Source organism: Myotis myotis, unplaced genomic scaffold (genome assembly GCF_014108235.1).
Source record: "Myotis myotis isolate mMyoMyo1 unplaced genomic scaffold, mMyoMyo1.p scaffold_m19_p_17, whole genome shotgun sequence".
Classification (NCBI taxonomy): domain Eukaryota; kingdom Metazoa; phylum Chordata; class Mammalia; order Chiroptera; family Vespertilionidae; genus Myotis; species Myotis myotis.
The window spans coordinates 22750049-22766754 of NW_023416321.1; the positions used below are offsets into that span (position 1 = coordinate 22750049).

Here is a 16706-nt window from a genome sequence, read left to right on the forward strand (position 1 = left end):
CCAGGGCAGATTTCTAAGCAGTATTAGTGTCCAAAGAGGAAGGGAAGAGGATTGTGGGAGGTAATTTCCTAAATATGGGCTGAGAGAAACATTTTTGTCCTTCAAAGCCCAGGACAATGGCCCCTTGTCACAGCCTGAGGAGCATGCTTTTGCTCTGAGAGGGGCACCAGACTTCAATTCCAGGGGATATGTGGTGTTTGTTTTTTTAAAAAGCTATTTTCTAGCTTGAATTTTCTTGCAGACAGTAAAAAACAGGGTTTGGTTGTGTGTGTGTTTGTTGTTGTTGTTTGTTTTTTGCCTGAGTCCCCTGTCCAGGGTGCTCCAGTTCTAGCCTGGCGTTCTTTCCCTTCCATGTTTGTGGGGGAGGTCAATCCTAAAACAGGTCTCCATCCCCTATTCAGCCACCCAGGAAGGGACATATGTATGACAAGGCACACGGAAGTGGTGGACTCTCATTGATCTTGATCCTGAAGGCATATGACGACTGTGAACGTCAGGGTTTCCTACTTCCCTTGGGTCCCCCAGTAAACACTGGGGAGCTGAGGGTTCCCTAGGAAGTTCAGCTGTGGGATGCAATTAGCCTGGGCTGTACCCAAGAAGGGCATGGGACATCTTTAACGTCTGTTTTCTGGATTCTTTTGGGGCAGTTTCTGTTTAGTGGTTTTCAGTTCTCTACAAGTGACTTCAAACAGATACTGGAAGGGTAGACGGCTCTGTAAGCACACTCATCTCTTATTGTTGCTTCTATTTACAAGTTCATCTGCTCATCTAGGCTGATCACCAAGGAGAGACTCTAACTTACTCATCTTTGCATCTCTTCTAGCAGTGCCTGCCACATAGCGGGGCGGTCCGGGAATGCTTGACGAGGAAAGAGAATATTAAAGGATTGTGTCTTCCCATGTGCCTGATTGCAATTGAATAGATCTTTATTAAGCCTTTATATTCTGAGTCTACCAGTGCCCCTCTAATGGTAGACTTGAGGTTTTCTGTATTTGTGTATCAGTTCCAAGTGTCTGAGTATGCCCTCATCTTTGAACAGCAGAGACATCAATAGAATGGGTGTGCATAGTAGTAACCCCCTCCCCATCCTCTTTTCCCTGTTCAGACAAGGCTACTTGGAGAAACTACATAATCAATCTTTATTTATGCACAACCATAGCGATTCCTAATTATTCCTATTAGTAAAGATGCCAGCAGTCTGCCGTACACTTACACATACACATCTCTGATGTAGGATTCCCAAATGCTGGCTACTGCGGGGCCAAAGTCTTAAGCCCGGCCCCTCCAAATGGAGAAATGCCAGAGCTGCTTTTAGTCCCAGTCGGTGCATGCCCGAGAGCGCACCTGAAGCTCGAGACGCTTACGCTAGACTCCCTCCTTCCCAAATCAGCCACCATGGGTCACGGCTACACTACACTTTATTTCCAAGCAAATCTCGGACAAATCTGGAGGAATATTTTATTCGAGGGGGACAACGGCCGCTCGCATCGCAGTCCCCGGCTGAGCGCTGGCGTCAGCCACGCACCCGTGCGCGTCCCCGCGCCTCCCAACACGCCCCTCAACGCGCACGCGCGCGGCCGCACGGCGACAATCCCTCCAGCCTCCCGGGCGCTTCCGCCTTCAATCTAGTAGTGACGCCGAGGCCCCGCCCCCTCCCGGAAGTTGCGGGCCGGGAGCTGGGCGCCAGGCGCCGCGAGGTCCCTGACTGGCTTTAGGGGACGCCTCCCGGAGGGAGGACCCCGCGGGGAGAGAGCGTCCCGCGCGAGGGCCGCACGTTCACGTGCGCGGCCCGGAGCGGAGTGAGACCTGGTGAACATGGCGGGGCCGCAACCCCTAGCGCTGCAACTGGAACAGCTGTTGAACCCGCGACCACGCGAGGCGGATCCAGAGGCCGACCCAGAGGAGGGTGAGGTGACTGGGGCAAGGCCACGTGCGGGCCCGCGCCGCGTGTGAGGGCCGCCTCCTCCTTCCTGTGTGGAGGAAAACTGCCTCCCGGAGGGTTGCCCCGGGCTCCGGAGGGCGCCTGGGCTGCTGACACGCTGTCCGCGGTAGACTCGGTGCCCGGGTGGGCGGAGCGTCCCGCGGACTGTGGCTTGGCAGCTGGGTCCGGGGCTGCCGCGGGGAGCCAGAGTCTGGTCGCAGGCGGGGAGTTCCTGTCAGGGTGCTCCTACAGGGATTGTGTGAGGAATGGGGAGAAGGAAGCCGCCTCCGTTTTGTAAACCCTGCCTGTCCCTAAGAACCTACTTGGAGAATGAAGACGTGGGTTTCCGTGGTGCCGCTTCAGTCTCTGTAGACCTCACGGCACTTGCTCAGGGGCTGATGAGTGAGGCTCGGTTCTGTCCGCTCAGGTTCGAGGTCTCGACTTGAGTCCGAAAGTGTGAGGAAGGGAGAATGATGGCGGGTAAATGTGAGTGCTGGACTGTGTTTTAGGAATATCAGTTGAAGGAACTGGGGCTGTTTAGCCAGGATAAGCGAAAAGAAAAGAAAAAAAAAGACACCCCCAAAACTCCGCTAGGGATAGGATGGAGTGAGGACAGAACATGATGATGGCTGACACAGTGTTTGAGTGACTGTCAAGCACGGAAGAGGAATGACCCTAGTTCTGTGTGATCCAAGGCGGAGAAGTATCTACTACTTAGCAGACACACAGAGTCGGCCTTCTGTGCGGGAACAGCAGTAAGGCCGAGGGCTCCCTTGGGAGGTGGCGAGCTCCCTGTCCCTGGGAGTTGGTAGGGGTTTCGTAGAGGACGTTCAAGTGTGAATGGAAAGGGTTGGCCAGGGTTACCATTGAAGTTGGAGATTCTGATTACTTTTCCCCTCGCCCCACAGCCACTGCTGCCAGAGTGATTGACCGGTTTGAGGAAGGAGACGATGGGGAAAGTGACTTCCTGGCTGTGGGCAACATTCGGAAACTGGCATCAGCCTCCCTCTTGGACACAGACAAAAGGTATTCTGGCAAGACCATCTCTAGAAAAGCTTGGAAGGAAGACCAGTGGGAGTGTCCTCTGTCAGGTTCATCTGGTGAGTGGATATGTTTGCATGTTGTTGTTGTTTTTTTTGGGGGGGCGGTGTTTGTTTTTTAGCATGGTACTCTCTCTTCCCTAATTTTTTAAGGTTAAGATTCCACCCCCCCTTTTTTAATGAATTTTGCAAGACTAGTCTATGTACTCCCACCTATGATCTTAAGAGAGACCATTGATTTAGCTTTAGAAAGGGCCTTAGAGGTACTTAATTTCACTTCATAGGGAAGCAAAAGCCTGAAGGTATTAAGTTGCTACACTCCTTACGTTTAGATTAATAGTTCACTGTAAAATGGAGCAAGAGAAAAGGCAGTGCACATTGGACATTGAAGAGGCTGTGTGTTGAAAAAGCATTGCCTCTGATGAGCGTGCTATTCAGGGATTTTGATCCTTTCCCTTCAGTTTTTCAATCTTACATTGGGTCACTGTATGACATTAATTTGTGAAACTCATCTTTTGCCATTGCAAAAATAACATAATCCTTCCCTATTCCCTGCAGGAGTGTTAGAAGATGTGAGTTTATAGTTTTAAAGCAGAGTGGAAGGAGTGGTTGCATATGGTAATTACTGAGTGAATGTCATTTGATTTTCATTAGAGAGATCAGAGGTGCTCTGTCGAGAATCCACAGATAATATAAAAGGAACTTTCATTTAGGTTATGATATATATGTGATTTAGTCCTTGATATAGTTCTGCAAGTTCCTGATAACCTCATTTCACATTTTTTGCCTAGAGACTGCTAAAGAGACCAGTATGAGACAAATATTATAGTACTTATTGTGTTGTCATCATGTGTCAGGCACTTAGAAAACCCTTTAAATTAAATTCCAAGAACCTGGGACACAGTAAGTCTTCAAAAAATGTTATGACCATTATCATTACATATATAATTTCATTTAATCTTCCCAATAGCCTTGTGAGGTTGATACTATTTATTCCCATTTTACAAATAAAGAAATGGAGGGATAGATTGATTAATTTGTTCAAGGTCATATAGGTAGTAAGTGGAAGATCCCAGACTCAGGTAAGGCAGTCTCACTCCAAGAGTTCTCTTAATTAGTACACTGTAGGAATGTTTCTTCATCTGAAAAATTGCATACCTTTAAAGAACTTTGCATTTAGTTTTTGTATTTATGTATTTGACAGATTTCCCCGTGTCTTTAGTTTATATGTAATTTTAAAAAAAGTACTGAAGGCCTCTCCACATTTTCATGAAATCTTTATTTTATTGAAGAAAGTTGTTGGTAACTGGTCCCTGTGTCTGTAATAGTTATGTTTGCTCTACATGGGACCTTTATGTTCTACCTTGGAAGAGATAGGATAATCAGTGAAGACCCTAATCAGGTGATACCCCAAGGAAAAGTAAAATCAGGAGCTGTAATTAACATTCCATTTACTGTAGGATCAAGTTCAAACTCCTTCCCATTACAGGTAAGACTCTCCTGATAGCAACTTTGTAGGCTACCTACCATTCTGCACTCTAGTGTACTTTTATGGTGCTGGACCTTTGCATATGCTGTTTTCTCTTTCCTTTCCCCTTTCTCTATATGATGAGCTGTTACTTATTAAGTAAAATTATAATGTCTCCTCCTATACACGAAGCCATCTCTTACCTTTCCAGGTGAGTTAAGTGGTTCCTTCTCTATATACTGTACTTATGACATTGTAACATAATTACTGGTGTGCATATCTACCACTCTCACCAGACTATGAAGCCCTCCTCATAGGTATCACATTCTATTTGTCATTCCTTAGCCTTTTTCTATGCCTGGCTCATAATAGGTGCTTAATCCTATATAATAAAAGGCTAATATGCAAATCGACCGAATGGTGGAACAACTGGTCGCTGTGATGCACACTGACCACCAGGGGACAGATGCTCAACACAGGAGCTTCCCCTGGTGGTCAGTGCGCTCCCACAGGGGGAGCACTGCTCAGCCAAAAGCCAGACTCACGGCTGGTGAGTGCAATGGTGTTGGCGGGAGCCTCTTTCACCTCCGCAGCAGCGCTACTGAGTGGCGGTGGCAGGTACAGCAGGGCCAGGATGAGTGGGTCCCGGATTGCGAGAGGGTGCAGGCCAGGCTTAGGGACCCCACCCGTGCATTAATTCGTGCTCGAGGCCTCTAGTAAGTATATAATAGTGTACATTTGTGTGATAGAAATTATGCATTTGGGATAGTTAATGATAACGTATATATTTTTAGATGCAGGTTTGAGAAAACTGGTAATTCCCTCACACCATTGAAATCTGACCATTCTTCAAGGTCCAGACCAAAGACTATCTCTTCCTATTTAAGTGTACTTAAATTCACTTGTCCCACAGTTAAAATTTCCCTCTTCTCTGGGTTATCAAAACTTTGTTAAAGCACTTTTAAGTCTTTTCTGTATTATAATTTTATGGGTCTTTCCCACTAGAACCTTTTTTTTTTTTAAAATATATTTTATTGATTTTTTACAGAGAGGAAGGGAGAGAGACAGAGAGTTAGAAACATCGATGAGAGAGAAACATCGATCAGCTGCCTCCTGCACATTTCCCACTGGGGAAGTGCCCGCAACCCAGGCACATGCCCTTGACCGGAATCGAACCCGGGACCCTTCAGTCCGCAGGCTGACGCTCTATCCACTGAGCCAAACCGGCTTCGGCCCCACTAGAACCTTTATGTTAGGATTGGATTTATGTTTTGTTCATCTTTGCTTCTCCATTAACATTTTATAGATAATAGATGTGTAATAAATATTTATTGGATTGAGTACAGTGTATAATACTTTTTTTAAAAAAATAACTGCTATGGCCCTTTAGATGAAATGAAAAATACAGCCTGGTATTTGCCTCAAGGTAACATCCATTTCCTTTCCTTCTTCTCTCCCTTGTTTAGACAAGGAAATATCTGATGAGGAAGAGTCTGGAGATGGCGATTCAGAGGGGCTGGGGCTGGAGGAATCTGATGAGGATGCCATGAGTGCTGCTGAGGAACAGGAGTGTGGTGATGATGGGGACAGTAGTCTGGCCTGGAGGAAGGGGACCAGAAGCCGCTCTGGGAAAACACCAGGCTTCACTATCCAGAATATCAGTGACTTTGAAAAATTTACTGAGGGAATGGATGACCTTGGTAGCAGTGATGACGAGGAAGACGAAGAGGAGGAGAGTGGCATGGAAGAAGGGGATGGTGAAGAAGATTTAGAGGGTGCCAGTGAGGAAGACAGGGCTGAAGACAGGAACAGTGAAGATGATGGTGTGGTGATGACCTTCTCCAGTGTCAAAGTTTCCGAGGAAGTGGAGAAAGGCAGAGCTGTGAAGAACCAGATAGGTTTGTACATGGTTTGCTGTTTGCTTATTTTTCAAAGTGTCTGCATTTGATGTCCTTTTTGTTTGTTTTTGGCTGTTCACTCTCTCCTGTGTCCTCCAATTAAGTTTGTGACATGCCCCACTTACCTAGAAGCCTAAAGCCCCATTCCTCTATGCTTAGCCAGCCATTTATACACTGAGCTGCTTAGTTGGTTCTGCTCTAGTACTTATGGCAACTGTGGAAGATTGAGGAGGAGAGTGTTTTCTCCTCTCTTTGGGCTTTAGCATTTTCTCTCATGTAGCACATATTTGCTTCCAAGATACTGAATTTATTTCCTATAACAGAGAGTGTTTCCATGGCATGAAAAACTGTGATAAAGCTGTGTTGCTTAGCGACAGACTGGTGTGATTTCCTGTCCTTTCCCCCCTCCCTTCCCCAGGAAGATTGTGTAACTGAGGAATGGAATTATTTTTTTCTTTCTCAGCACTGTGGGACCAGCTCTTAGAAGGAAGGATCAAACTACAAAAAGCCCTGTTGACTACCAATCAACTTCCTCAACCGGATGTTTTCCCTGTTTTCAAGGACAAGGGTGGCCCAGAATTTGCCAGCGCCTTAAAAAATAGTAAGCATAAAAAAATAAATAAATAAAACAAAAAAATAGTAAGCATACTTATTGGGATACTTTGTAGCACCACACAGTTGAAAAAGAGAAGACATGATTTTAGTGATAATATGGTATAAAATAGTAGTTTTTAACTTTTTTTTAAAAAAAAGCAATATAGTTCTTTTATCAAATGAAGATAACTTTGGTTGAAATGGATTGGGTGCGGAGTCATGTCTGTTCTGCTGTTTTTCTTACTTCCCCCTCTCCTTGGCTTTCTGAGTTACTTCTTTTAATGTTCAGGGAACACTCGTTGGAAATCTACTGTTACAGAATGAAAGGGAGAGAAGGAATGACTAAAGTCAGTTCATTTAAGTTGGTTGTATCACATACTTAAAAGATGCCCTTTTTTTTTTATTGTGAGGTTTCTAGAAGATGCTAAGATGATCTTATTCATATGTTCCTTTGAATTGCATAGAGTGAGGCAAGATGATGACTGCAGAAGGAGGAAAAACGTTTTAGAAGAGAATTGCTGAGCTGTGAAGGCCAGAAATTTTAGGAGAAAAAAGGAATTTAGAAATATTTTGGTTCCCAGTCCCTTCATTTTACATATGAGAAAACTGTGGCCCAGAGAGAATGAGTTGCTGAGAGTTACAGAGCTTGTATATACATTGCAAGGCAGAGAGAAAACTCCGGCTTTTCTGCCTTTTGATCTCAGAGTCCTCCTTCTGTACCACACTGCCTCCCGTGTGCTGTGTGCCTGTACGCTCAGTGGCACCAAAAGACGGGTAGAGAGAGATTTGGGGCTAGTGCACTGTGGTTGGGATCTCTATTCCTCATTTACATGCTGAGGCTTAGTGTTTTCATTTGTTCTTTAAAACTTACTTTTATCTTATGGGGTTAGGTTTGGAAGGGAGCTGAGGAGGATTTGGCATCTACCTTTAGGGAGCTTAAACCATTCAAAATAAATAGGTAAGAATTCTAGGGAAGGAGATTTTGTGGACCTTTCATGTAGGAAAACATGTGGTTTAATTAAAAATTACTTCCTAGAGTCCAGTCTTTAGATTGTATGTCCTGCCATACTTGAAGTCTGTTTCCTATGTGAAAGTCCTGGTTAATCCTTCAGAAACCCTGCTGATAACTGTGAGGGTGGGTCATTTATATCCCTCTCCCGGCTTTCCCCCTTTTCTCCCTTAAATAAATGATAGATGGCCAGTTTTCAAAATTTTTGAGATTTTTGGAGCATTTCTCTGCTATCTTTGACCTAATTCCTGGTTTGGTTTGTAATGAGACCTAGACTATCTGAAATGTTTTTGCTGAAGGCTTTTTCCATTTTGTTACTTAATAGTCTTCTTGCTTGAGCTTTTCCATTTTTATTTATGTATTTATTTATTTTTTTAGTCATCTTAAAATATTGATATTTTAAGTCAGTATCATGTATAATGGACACATTTTTATTCTTGGATATAATTTATTATCTTTAGCAGTTTTAATGTTATATTTAACTTTTACAACAGTTCTTATTTTTTATTTTTTGGTATTTAACCAATTGCCTCTTTGCCTCATTGGTGAACTCCAGTTAATCTGATGGATGTCTATTAATCTGATGGGGTGGACTATGGTGGAAGAAGGAGAAGAAAGGAATGTTTGTTTGATATCATATATTTTAAGATGAGAAAGTGGGGAGTTTTCTGATAACCAGAATTTCTGCACATCTTACAGGTAGTTAATTTTTGTTTGTTTTCAACCTTCTGATGACAATATGATGTAACATGTTATATACCTGCCTGTCTTGGTAAACAGAGTTTAAGAAAAATGTCTTGACTACTTTACTCTGAATGAAGAATTTATACTGTGTAGTAAAGCTGATGTGGAACATAGGCTGAATTTGTGCTTACCTCAAGTAAACACTGAAACTTAACTGTCTTTAAGTAAATTTCTTTTCAGTTTGCTTGGTCTTGCAGTAGTTAAAGTCAGACTGCGAGGGTTTAGATTCCATCTCTGTGACCTTGGGCAAGTTACTTAACATCACATTAAAATGGCGATAATAAAGTTGTGAGATTAAAGGACATGATCTAAAGCAGGGGTCCTCAAACTACGGCCCGCGGGCCACATACAAATACAAATATTGTATTTGTTCCCGTTTTGTTTTTTTACTTCAAAATAAGATATGTGCAGTGTGCACAGGAATTTGTTCATAGTTTTTTTTTAAACTATAGCCTGGCCCTCCAACGGTCTGAGGGACAGTGAACTGGCCCCCTGTTTAAAAAGTTTGAGGACCCCTGATCTAAAACCTTAGCACAGTGTCTGGCACACGGCACACCACAAATGTTAGGGATGAGTATTATCTTTTTCTGCTGAAAGAGGTATTTGGCAATGTTAAGCTATGTGAACGATGGGCACCATTGTATCATTGTAACAAACTATCTCCACTGACTTCAGTGTTTTTTGACTTTTTATTAGTATTTATTGTCCCTGTATAATCTAAATTAACCATTTGTGCTGGAAAGTGGATAGTGTTTTATTCTACTAGAGGCCTGAGGCTCGAAAGTCATGCAAGAGTAGGCCTTCCCCGGGCTACCTGCACTGGCTTCCCTCTGGCACCCGGGATCCGGGCTTCCCTCATAGTCCTGGCTTCGTCAGAAAGATCATCCAGAAGGTCATCCAGAAGGACGTCTGGTCTAATTAGCATATTGCCCTTTTATTATTATAGATAATACTTACAATTCACCTTATGCCTATGGAAAGGTGAGCATATATTTTCTTATTGCCAAACCCAGCCTATTGCCTCCCTGAAACGTTCAGTCTTTCCTGGAAATATTTCTCTTTGACTTTGGTGACATTACATATGCTGTTTGGGTTCTCCTGCCTTTCTGATTTCTTCTCATCTTAGACTCTTCTTTTATGGTGCCAATGTCACTGTCATTGCATTTAGGATCCTGTTCTCAGGTAGTATTTTCTTGATATATTCTCTCCTAGGCACTGTCATTTACCCTCATAGTCCTAACAATAGTCTCTAAATCAGCAGACTTCCAGCTGTATTTTAGCCACAGTAAACTTCTGAGCATGTTTTTGTACCTTCAGTACTCTAACGTCTACTTTCAGAAACTAAACAAATATCTCCTGCCTTCAACAACACATATATGCACATAGTCCCCAATCACCTTGACATTACATGTTGGTAATTAACTCTTTAACTGTGAAGTAATTTCAAAGACATTTTGAAAATATTTTAGTAGCAGCATAGTGGTAAATCATGAGGTAACCTTGGCAAAATTAAGGGATCTTCTGTGTACAAAACCATTTCTCTAAACAGATTAGCTTTTCCTTTGATTTTCTTTTAAAAAGTTCTCCAGTACAGTATTTGGAGGAAGGTCTTTTATGTTGGTAGCAACGATATACAAGGAAGAGTGCAAGTTACTTAAGGAAAACTCAGCATGAGTTATTTAAAACTTTTCATTATGGGATATATCAAACCTACATAAAAGTAGAGAGAATTGTACAATGAACTCATATACCGTTACCAGCTAATACCAATTTTATTTTATCTGTACTTATACTAACTCTCCCCTTATTTCTGGATTATTTTGAAGCAAATACCAGACATCCTATTATCTTATCAGTAAATCAGCATGTATCTCTAAAATAAAAGGATTTTTTAAAAAATCACACCACCATAATTTCACATAAAAACATTAACAATGATTTCTTAATAAGCATAACTGATTTTAATGAATGGGGAATTGAGAGAACATTTTTGTAACAGGTACTCTGTACTGTCTTTTCCAGAGTTTGCTCTACAGCTTTAAATGAAGTGATTAAAGGAAAGCCAAACTCCAGCCATAATAAGTTGACCTTTTAGTGAAATGCATGTTATTAATGTATTTAATGAGATGCATTACAAACTGCAGTGAGCACCATGTTTCATTACAGGTCCAAAATGCAATATCATTAAAGACCTTTAATAGAAACAATGGTTGACATTTTGATATTTCCCATAAGCAAAAAAATCCAAGAACACAGTATAATATAATATAAATATAGAGGCAGTGTTGGAATTTTTTACTTGCCTAAGAGTGTAAAAACAAATTCCATTATTAATAAATCACATTTGTTTGCTCCCCCTCATCTTCCCACATATGATTCATACTCATCTTCTCATCTCTCTGTGGTCTTTGCTCTGGCCCCTCAACTATTTTGACTTGAATAGACTGAAAACTTTAATTCTCAATTGACCTCAACACTAATAGATAACTTAAAGAATAACTTATAAAAATTTTTGAATAAGTCATGAGCAACCACAGAGTCTTGATAAATGTTTCTGTTGTTTTTACATTTTATTTATTCTTAAGTAAGCAGTACATTCACATGGCTCAGAATTCCAAAGATACTAACAACTACATAGAATTCTCCTTCCCATTCTTTCAACGCCCCCCCTCCAGTTCTCTATCCCATAGACAACTGATGTTATCAGCGGAACTCCTTCCTTTAATTACTTCGTTGCCTTAGGTGACAAATTCATGAACATCTATTTTAGTGTTCTCTCTCAATTAACACTTTATGGGTTCATGCCAGAGTTCTCACAAATGGTCTGTAGAACCCTGAAATATTCTTAATTACTTGGAATAGGTTTAAGTATTGCTTGGGATGAAGACACTTGCAAGCTTCTCCTAGAGTAGCATTGTGTAGAATTAAGGACCTTTATCACTGTGGACTTCATTAAGCCAAGGTGATGTAAGATTGATCTTTTTGTTTCAGCTGATGTTCTAATTATAAAATTATGTTACGCTTACTTCAAAAATTCAGGAAATACATCTATATATATATAGAAGGCTAATATGCAAAATGTCCCCTTGGGAGTTTGACCACTTGCTATGATGTGTGCTGACCACCAGGGGGCAGCATGGAACGAAGGAAGGCCCTGGCCAGCAGCCAGGGAAGGGAGGCCCTGACCGGCATCTGGAAGGCCCCAATTGGCCCTAATCGCTGGCCAGGCCTAGGGACCCTACCCATGCACAAATTTCGTGCACCGGGCCTCTAGTAAAAGCATAAAGAAAAAAATAAGGATTACCTGTATCCTGCTGCCCAGAGGTAATCACAGTTGTCATTTTGATGAATACCCTCTCAGATCTTTTTCTGTGATTACACACACACCCCTTTTTAAAGTGAAATTGGACTCTTAAAAATATGTACTATTTTGTAAACTTATTTTTTTTATTTAATTTGTCATTTCATGTTAGTATATTTAGATATACATCAGCATTTTCTGTGGCTACAGAATATTCCACTTTATAGATTTACTGCAATTTGTCTAACCAATCTGTGTTGATGGATGCTTAGGTTTGTTCTAGTTTTTCACTTTTATAAAGCATGCTTTGATAAACATCCTTGTACATACATATCTGTGCAGTTTGTCTAAAAGTAGCACTGTCCAATAGAAATGTAATGCAAGCCACATGTGTAATTTTAAATTGTCTGGTAATCACATTATAAAGGTAAAAAGAAAGAGGTAAAGTTAATTTAATTTTATTTAATCCAACATAGCAAAACATTTGTTATAATTTTAACATGTAGTCACTATACAAATACAAATGAGGTATTTTATGTATAGTTTTCCATGTTAAGGGTTGAAATTAAAAGTGTACTCTACATTTTTCAGTGCATTTCAAAATTTGGACTAACCACATTTCAAGTGCTCAGTACTCACGTGTGGCAAGTGGATACTGTATTGGACAGCACAGATCTGCATTCCCCGGAAATGCAGTTGCTAGGACAGGGATCATATGGTACCTTTTATTAAAAAAGGCTTTTGGAATATGTTGAGAAATTGACCATAGAAGAATTGTAACAATTAAAATTACCATCTGTAAGTTATTGTCCTGCACTCCTGCTACCACAAGAATATTATTTTTTTTTTAATTTTTTTCTTTATTGATTAAGGTAATACATATATGTCCTTATTCCCCCCGCCCCTCAAAATATTATTTTTTGATCTCTTCTTTTTTCCTAGATGGGAAATGAAAGCAATCATGTCTTGATGATAACTTTCTATTTGATATTTATATCATACCTGTTGACTTAGCATTGAAATATATGCTATTTTTTGTCTATTTATTAGTGAATGAGCTCTGTGTAGGAAGACATTTGGTCCCTCTTGAACTACTACCTATTTTGTCCAACCTGGTTAATTAGGCACTTATATTATGTAGAGAGTAAAGCAAGTGCTTTTCCAAAATAACCAAGTAGTGCAAGCAGGAGTAGAGTGTCAGATTTCCCCAGTGATTCCTCTTGCCCTGAAAAGATGAGATGGAGCCGTGAAAGTTTCAAAATTATGGAAATTTGTTTTGTTTTGGGTTTGTTAGGGATTAGGGTTGTCTTTAGCCCCAGAAACAATTAGTAACTCATTCATAGTAATGAGTTAGATAAGGCAGCAACCCTGGCTAGTAGTAGCTTGTAGGAGTTCCAGGTAGGATCCCTCTATCTGTTATTCACGATGGAGTTGTACACCAAATATTGGGACCTTTGTATGGACATTTAATTAACCTTTTACTATATTCCTGGCCAAAAGAAAAAGAGGGAGAGAGAAACAGCTTCAATAGTACCAGCAATTCTGCCTGCCATTTTATTGAGTGAGTGAGTGCCCTGGAGTAAGCATTAGAGGGCAACTGGATCAATTGTTTTCTGTTCCTGAATACCTCTCATCAGACACACTATGTATGAATCTAGTGTTTAAAGTTACAATATGCAAAAAAACCCCAAAGTGACAGCATGCAGTCTTTGTATAATGGTCCTAAACACAATTATCTGTTTAATCAATGAAGTAGCTGCATGTTCTAGTGTTTGAGGGGAGGAACTGAATATGTTGAACTTGTGGAGAGACAGCATGGTGCTGAACTTTAAGGGCAATTTTAGGGATTTTTAAAGTAGTTTGCTTAGAACTTGATTTTTACTTTATTCTCACACTTTAGACTTCAGAGCCTAGCCACTGCATAAAATGCTTACTCTACTTTATTGTTATTTATATCTTAAAAGCTATTTTTAAATCATTTTATGAAAATTACACTTGAATATGATAAACAGTACAGAAGCATTCTGGAAGACGAGTTCTTTGTGTTATATTTAGTCTCATTCTATTTCTGTTTTACTCCTGTAATTGTAGATACTTTGTTTTATGTCTATTTATTTATTCTCTGGTGTAAAAGATGAGAATGTGCCTGACAGGTTAGGTAAATGAGGATTGAGAATTGAACATTGAGTTTTGCAACATGGTGGTCATCTGTGATCTTAATGAGCAGTTTTTAAAATTTATATTTTTGTTGATGTCAGAGAGGAAGGGAGAGAGAGAGAGAGAAACATCAATGATGAGAGAGAATCATTGACTGGCTGCCTCCTGCACCCCTCCTACTGGGAATCAAGCCCATAACCCCTACACATGCCCTGACCGGGATTCGAGCTTGTGACCTCCTGGTTCATAGGTCAATGCTCAACCACTGTGTCACACTGGCCAGGCTAGTTCTTTTTTGGTTTTGTTTTCACTTTAGTTCCTAAAATTGTCCCTATCTCCACCAGCTTTTCTGTTTACCTTAGACCATTTCCCTTTCTTTTAAATTTTCACGCAAGTTATACATGTATATAATTTGAAGAGTCAAATAGTTTGACAAAGCTTGTTATGAAAACCAGATTCTGCTGGCTGTGCACATCACCCCCTTGCCATAACCTGCTCTCCTAAAGCAACAATTAAATTTTTAATTATTTTGTTATTTTGAGAATCCATAGGATTTATCTTTATATCTCTAGTTAACATGTTTTGTTTCTACTTGATTTTTCCGTTTTAGGCATTATCTATTGACTCTTCATTATGAAAATGAGGATTTAGCTCTCCTACTACACTCATACACACCTCCTTGTCTCTTCATGGTTATATTGTAATTTGGTTAGATCAATAGTCGGTGTTTACAATGTTATGTCTATGTAAATACTGTTTACAGCTGATCTGAGTAATATATATACTGTGATTATTTTTCCTTTTCCACACTCCATTTTGTTTTCTAGAGTTAATAATTGTTCCATTTTTGTTTATTTTGTTTTTTATGCAGTAATTCAAGCCCAAACTTTACTCTGGTTGTCTAAATCTCCCCTCAGGATATTCAGTTGCATCAGATATTCTGCTGATTTATCTTCCTACAAAAGTCTCTCTTAGAGCCTTTTGACTTGCTCAGTCTGAACTGTTCACCTTTTGTGCCCAGCTAATGTGCTGGCATTACCTTCACTTCTTGCTTCTGTGGATCTTCTCCATATTCCAGCATCTTTCTTGGCTTATCCCCTTAACGTTGGTAAAGCACATTCTCTTGTGGCTTGCTAAGAAAGGGTGCATTGCCAGAACCGGTTTGGCTCAGTGGATAGAGCATCGGCCTGCGGACTGAAGGGTCCCGGGTTCGATTCCGGTCAAGGGCATGTACCTGGGTTGCGGGCACATCCCCAATGGGAGATGTGCAGGAGGCAGCTGATCGATGTTTCTCTCTCATCGATGTTTCTCTCTATCTCTCTCCCTTCCTCTCTGTGAAAAATCAATAAAATATATTTTAAAAAAAAACAAAAAGGGTGCATGAGAGATCAACTTTTTTAGATCTTGCTTGTTTGAAAATACCTTTATTCTGTAATGGCACTCATCACAATTCTGTTTGTATATTGAGTTCTATAGAATATTCCATTGCCTTCCACCTTACAAAGTTGCTATTCATAAGTCAGAAGCCATTCTGATTCCTGATCTTACTTTTTTCCCCTCCATTTTTGGATGTAGTAACTTCTCTTTGTCTGAAGAATTCTGAAGTTTCATGATGCTGCCCCTTGGTGTACATGTGTCCTCATTCATTGTGCAGAGTACTTGCAGGGTCTTTTCAGTCTGGAAACATATCTTCCAGTCCTGGAAAAGTTTCTTGAAATTATTTTGTTAGTGATTTTATTCCCTCTGTTTTCTCTCTTTCTGGAAGGTCTATTATTTGGTGTTAGACTGTTCCTCTGGTTCTCTTCTTTTTTTTTTTTCTTCTTTTTTTTTCAGTTCTCTCTTTTTCTTCTCTATCTCTGGTTCTACATTCTAAGATAATGTCTTTAGCTTTATTTTCAATTTCTTCTTTGAGTATTTTTTTTTCCTTTTTATTGAATTTATTGGGGTGATACTGGTTAACAAAATTATACAGGTTTCAGGTGCAGAATTCCACAACACATCATATGTTCACTGTATTGTGTCTTCACAGCCCCCAATCAAGCCTCCCATTTACCCCCCATTTACTCCCATACTCTCAGCCCCCTCCTCATTCCACTCTCCCCCAATCTTCACCATCCTATTGCCTGTGTCCATGGGCTATGCATATATTCCTATATAATAAAAGGCTAATACGCAAATTGTCCCCTTGACCGGGAGTTCGACCAGGGGGGCAGGGCTGGCTGGCCAACCTGCAGCCCCTCCCCACCAAGCCCCACCCCCGATCAGCCCCCCATCCTGATTGGGGGCGGGGCTGTCCAGCCAGCCTCCCTCGGCCCCTCCCCCTGGCTGGCCCTGCCAGACTCCACCTGTTCATGAATTCATGCACTGGGCCTCTAGTACATATATGTTTATATGTTTAATTTTTAAAGAAACTGCCAACCTGTTTTCCAAAGTGGTTTTACCATTTTAAAATCTCACCAGCATTGTGTAAGAGTTCTAGTTGCTTCACATCTCATAAACATTTGATATGGTCAGTCTTTTTAATTTTAGACATTCTCATAATTGTTTCGTCCATTGGCTTTTTAGCTTACCAAA

The 16706-nt window shown here is 40.8% G+C and overlaps 1 protein-coding gene across 2 annotated transcripts in view; it reads left to right on the forward strand.

Annotated features, from left to right (window-relative positions):
• The first annotated feature begins 1649 nt into the window (after nucleotides 1-1649).
• Nucleotides 1650-16706, forward strand: part of AATF (apoptosis antagonizing transcription factor) — an 88684-nt gene continuing 73627 nt past the window's right edge. For both annotated transcript variants that reach the window (XR_004972814.1, XM_036340340.1), the window contains exons 1-4: nucleotides 1650-1906; nucleotides 2830-3021; nucleotides 5896-6327; nucleotides 6791-6928. Coding sequence is in view for 1 of the 2 variants with exons in the window: in XM_036340340.1 (XP_036196233.1) it covers nucleotides 1816-1906; nucleotides 2830-3021; nucleotides 5896-6327; nucleotides 6791-6928 (853 nt within the window). In the remaining variant the exon portion in view is untranslated. The remainder of the gene's footprint in view (nucleotides 1907-2829; nucleotides 3022-5895; nucleotides 6328-6790; nucleotides 6929-16706) is intronic.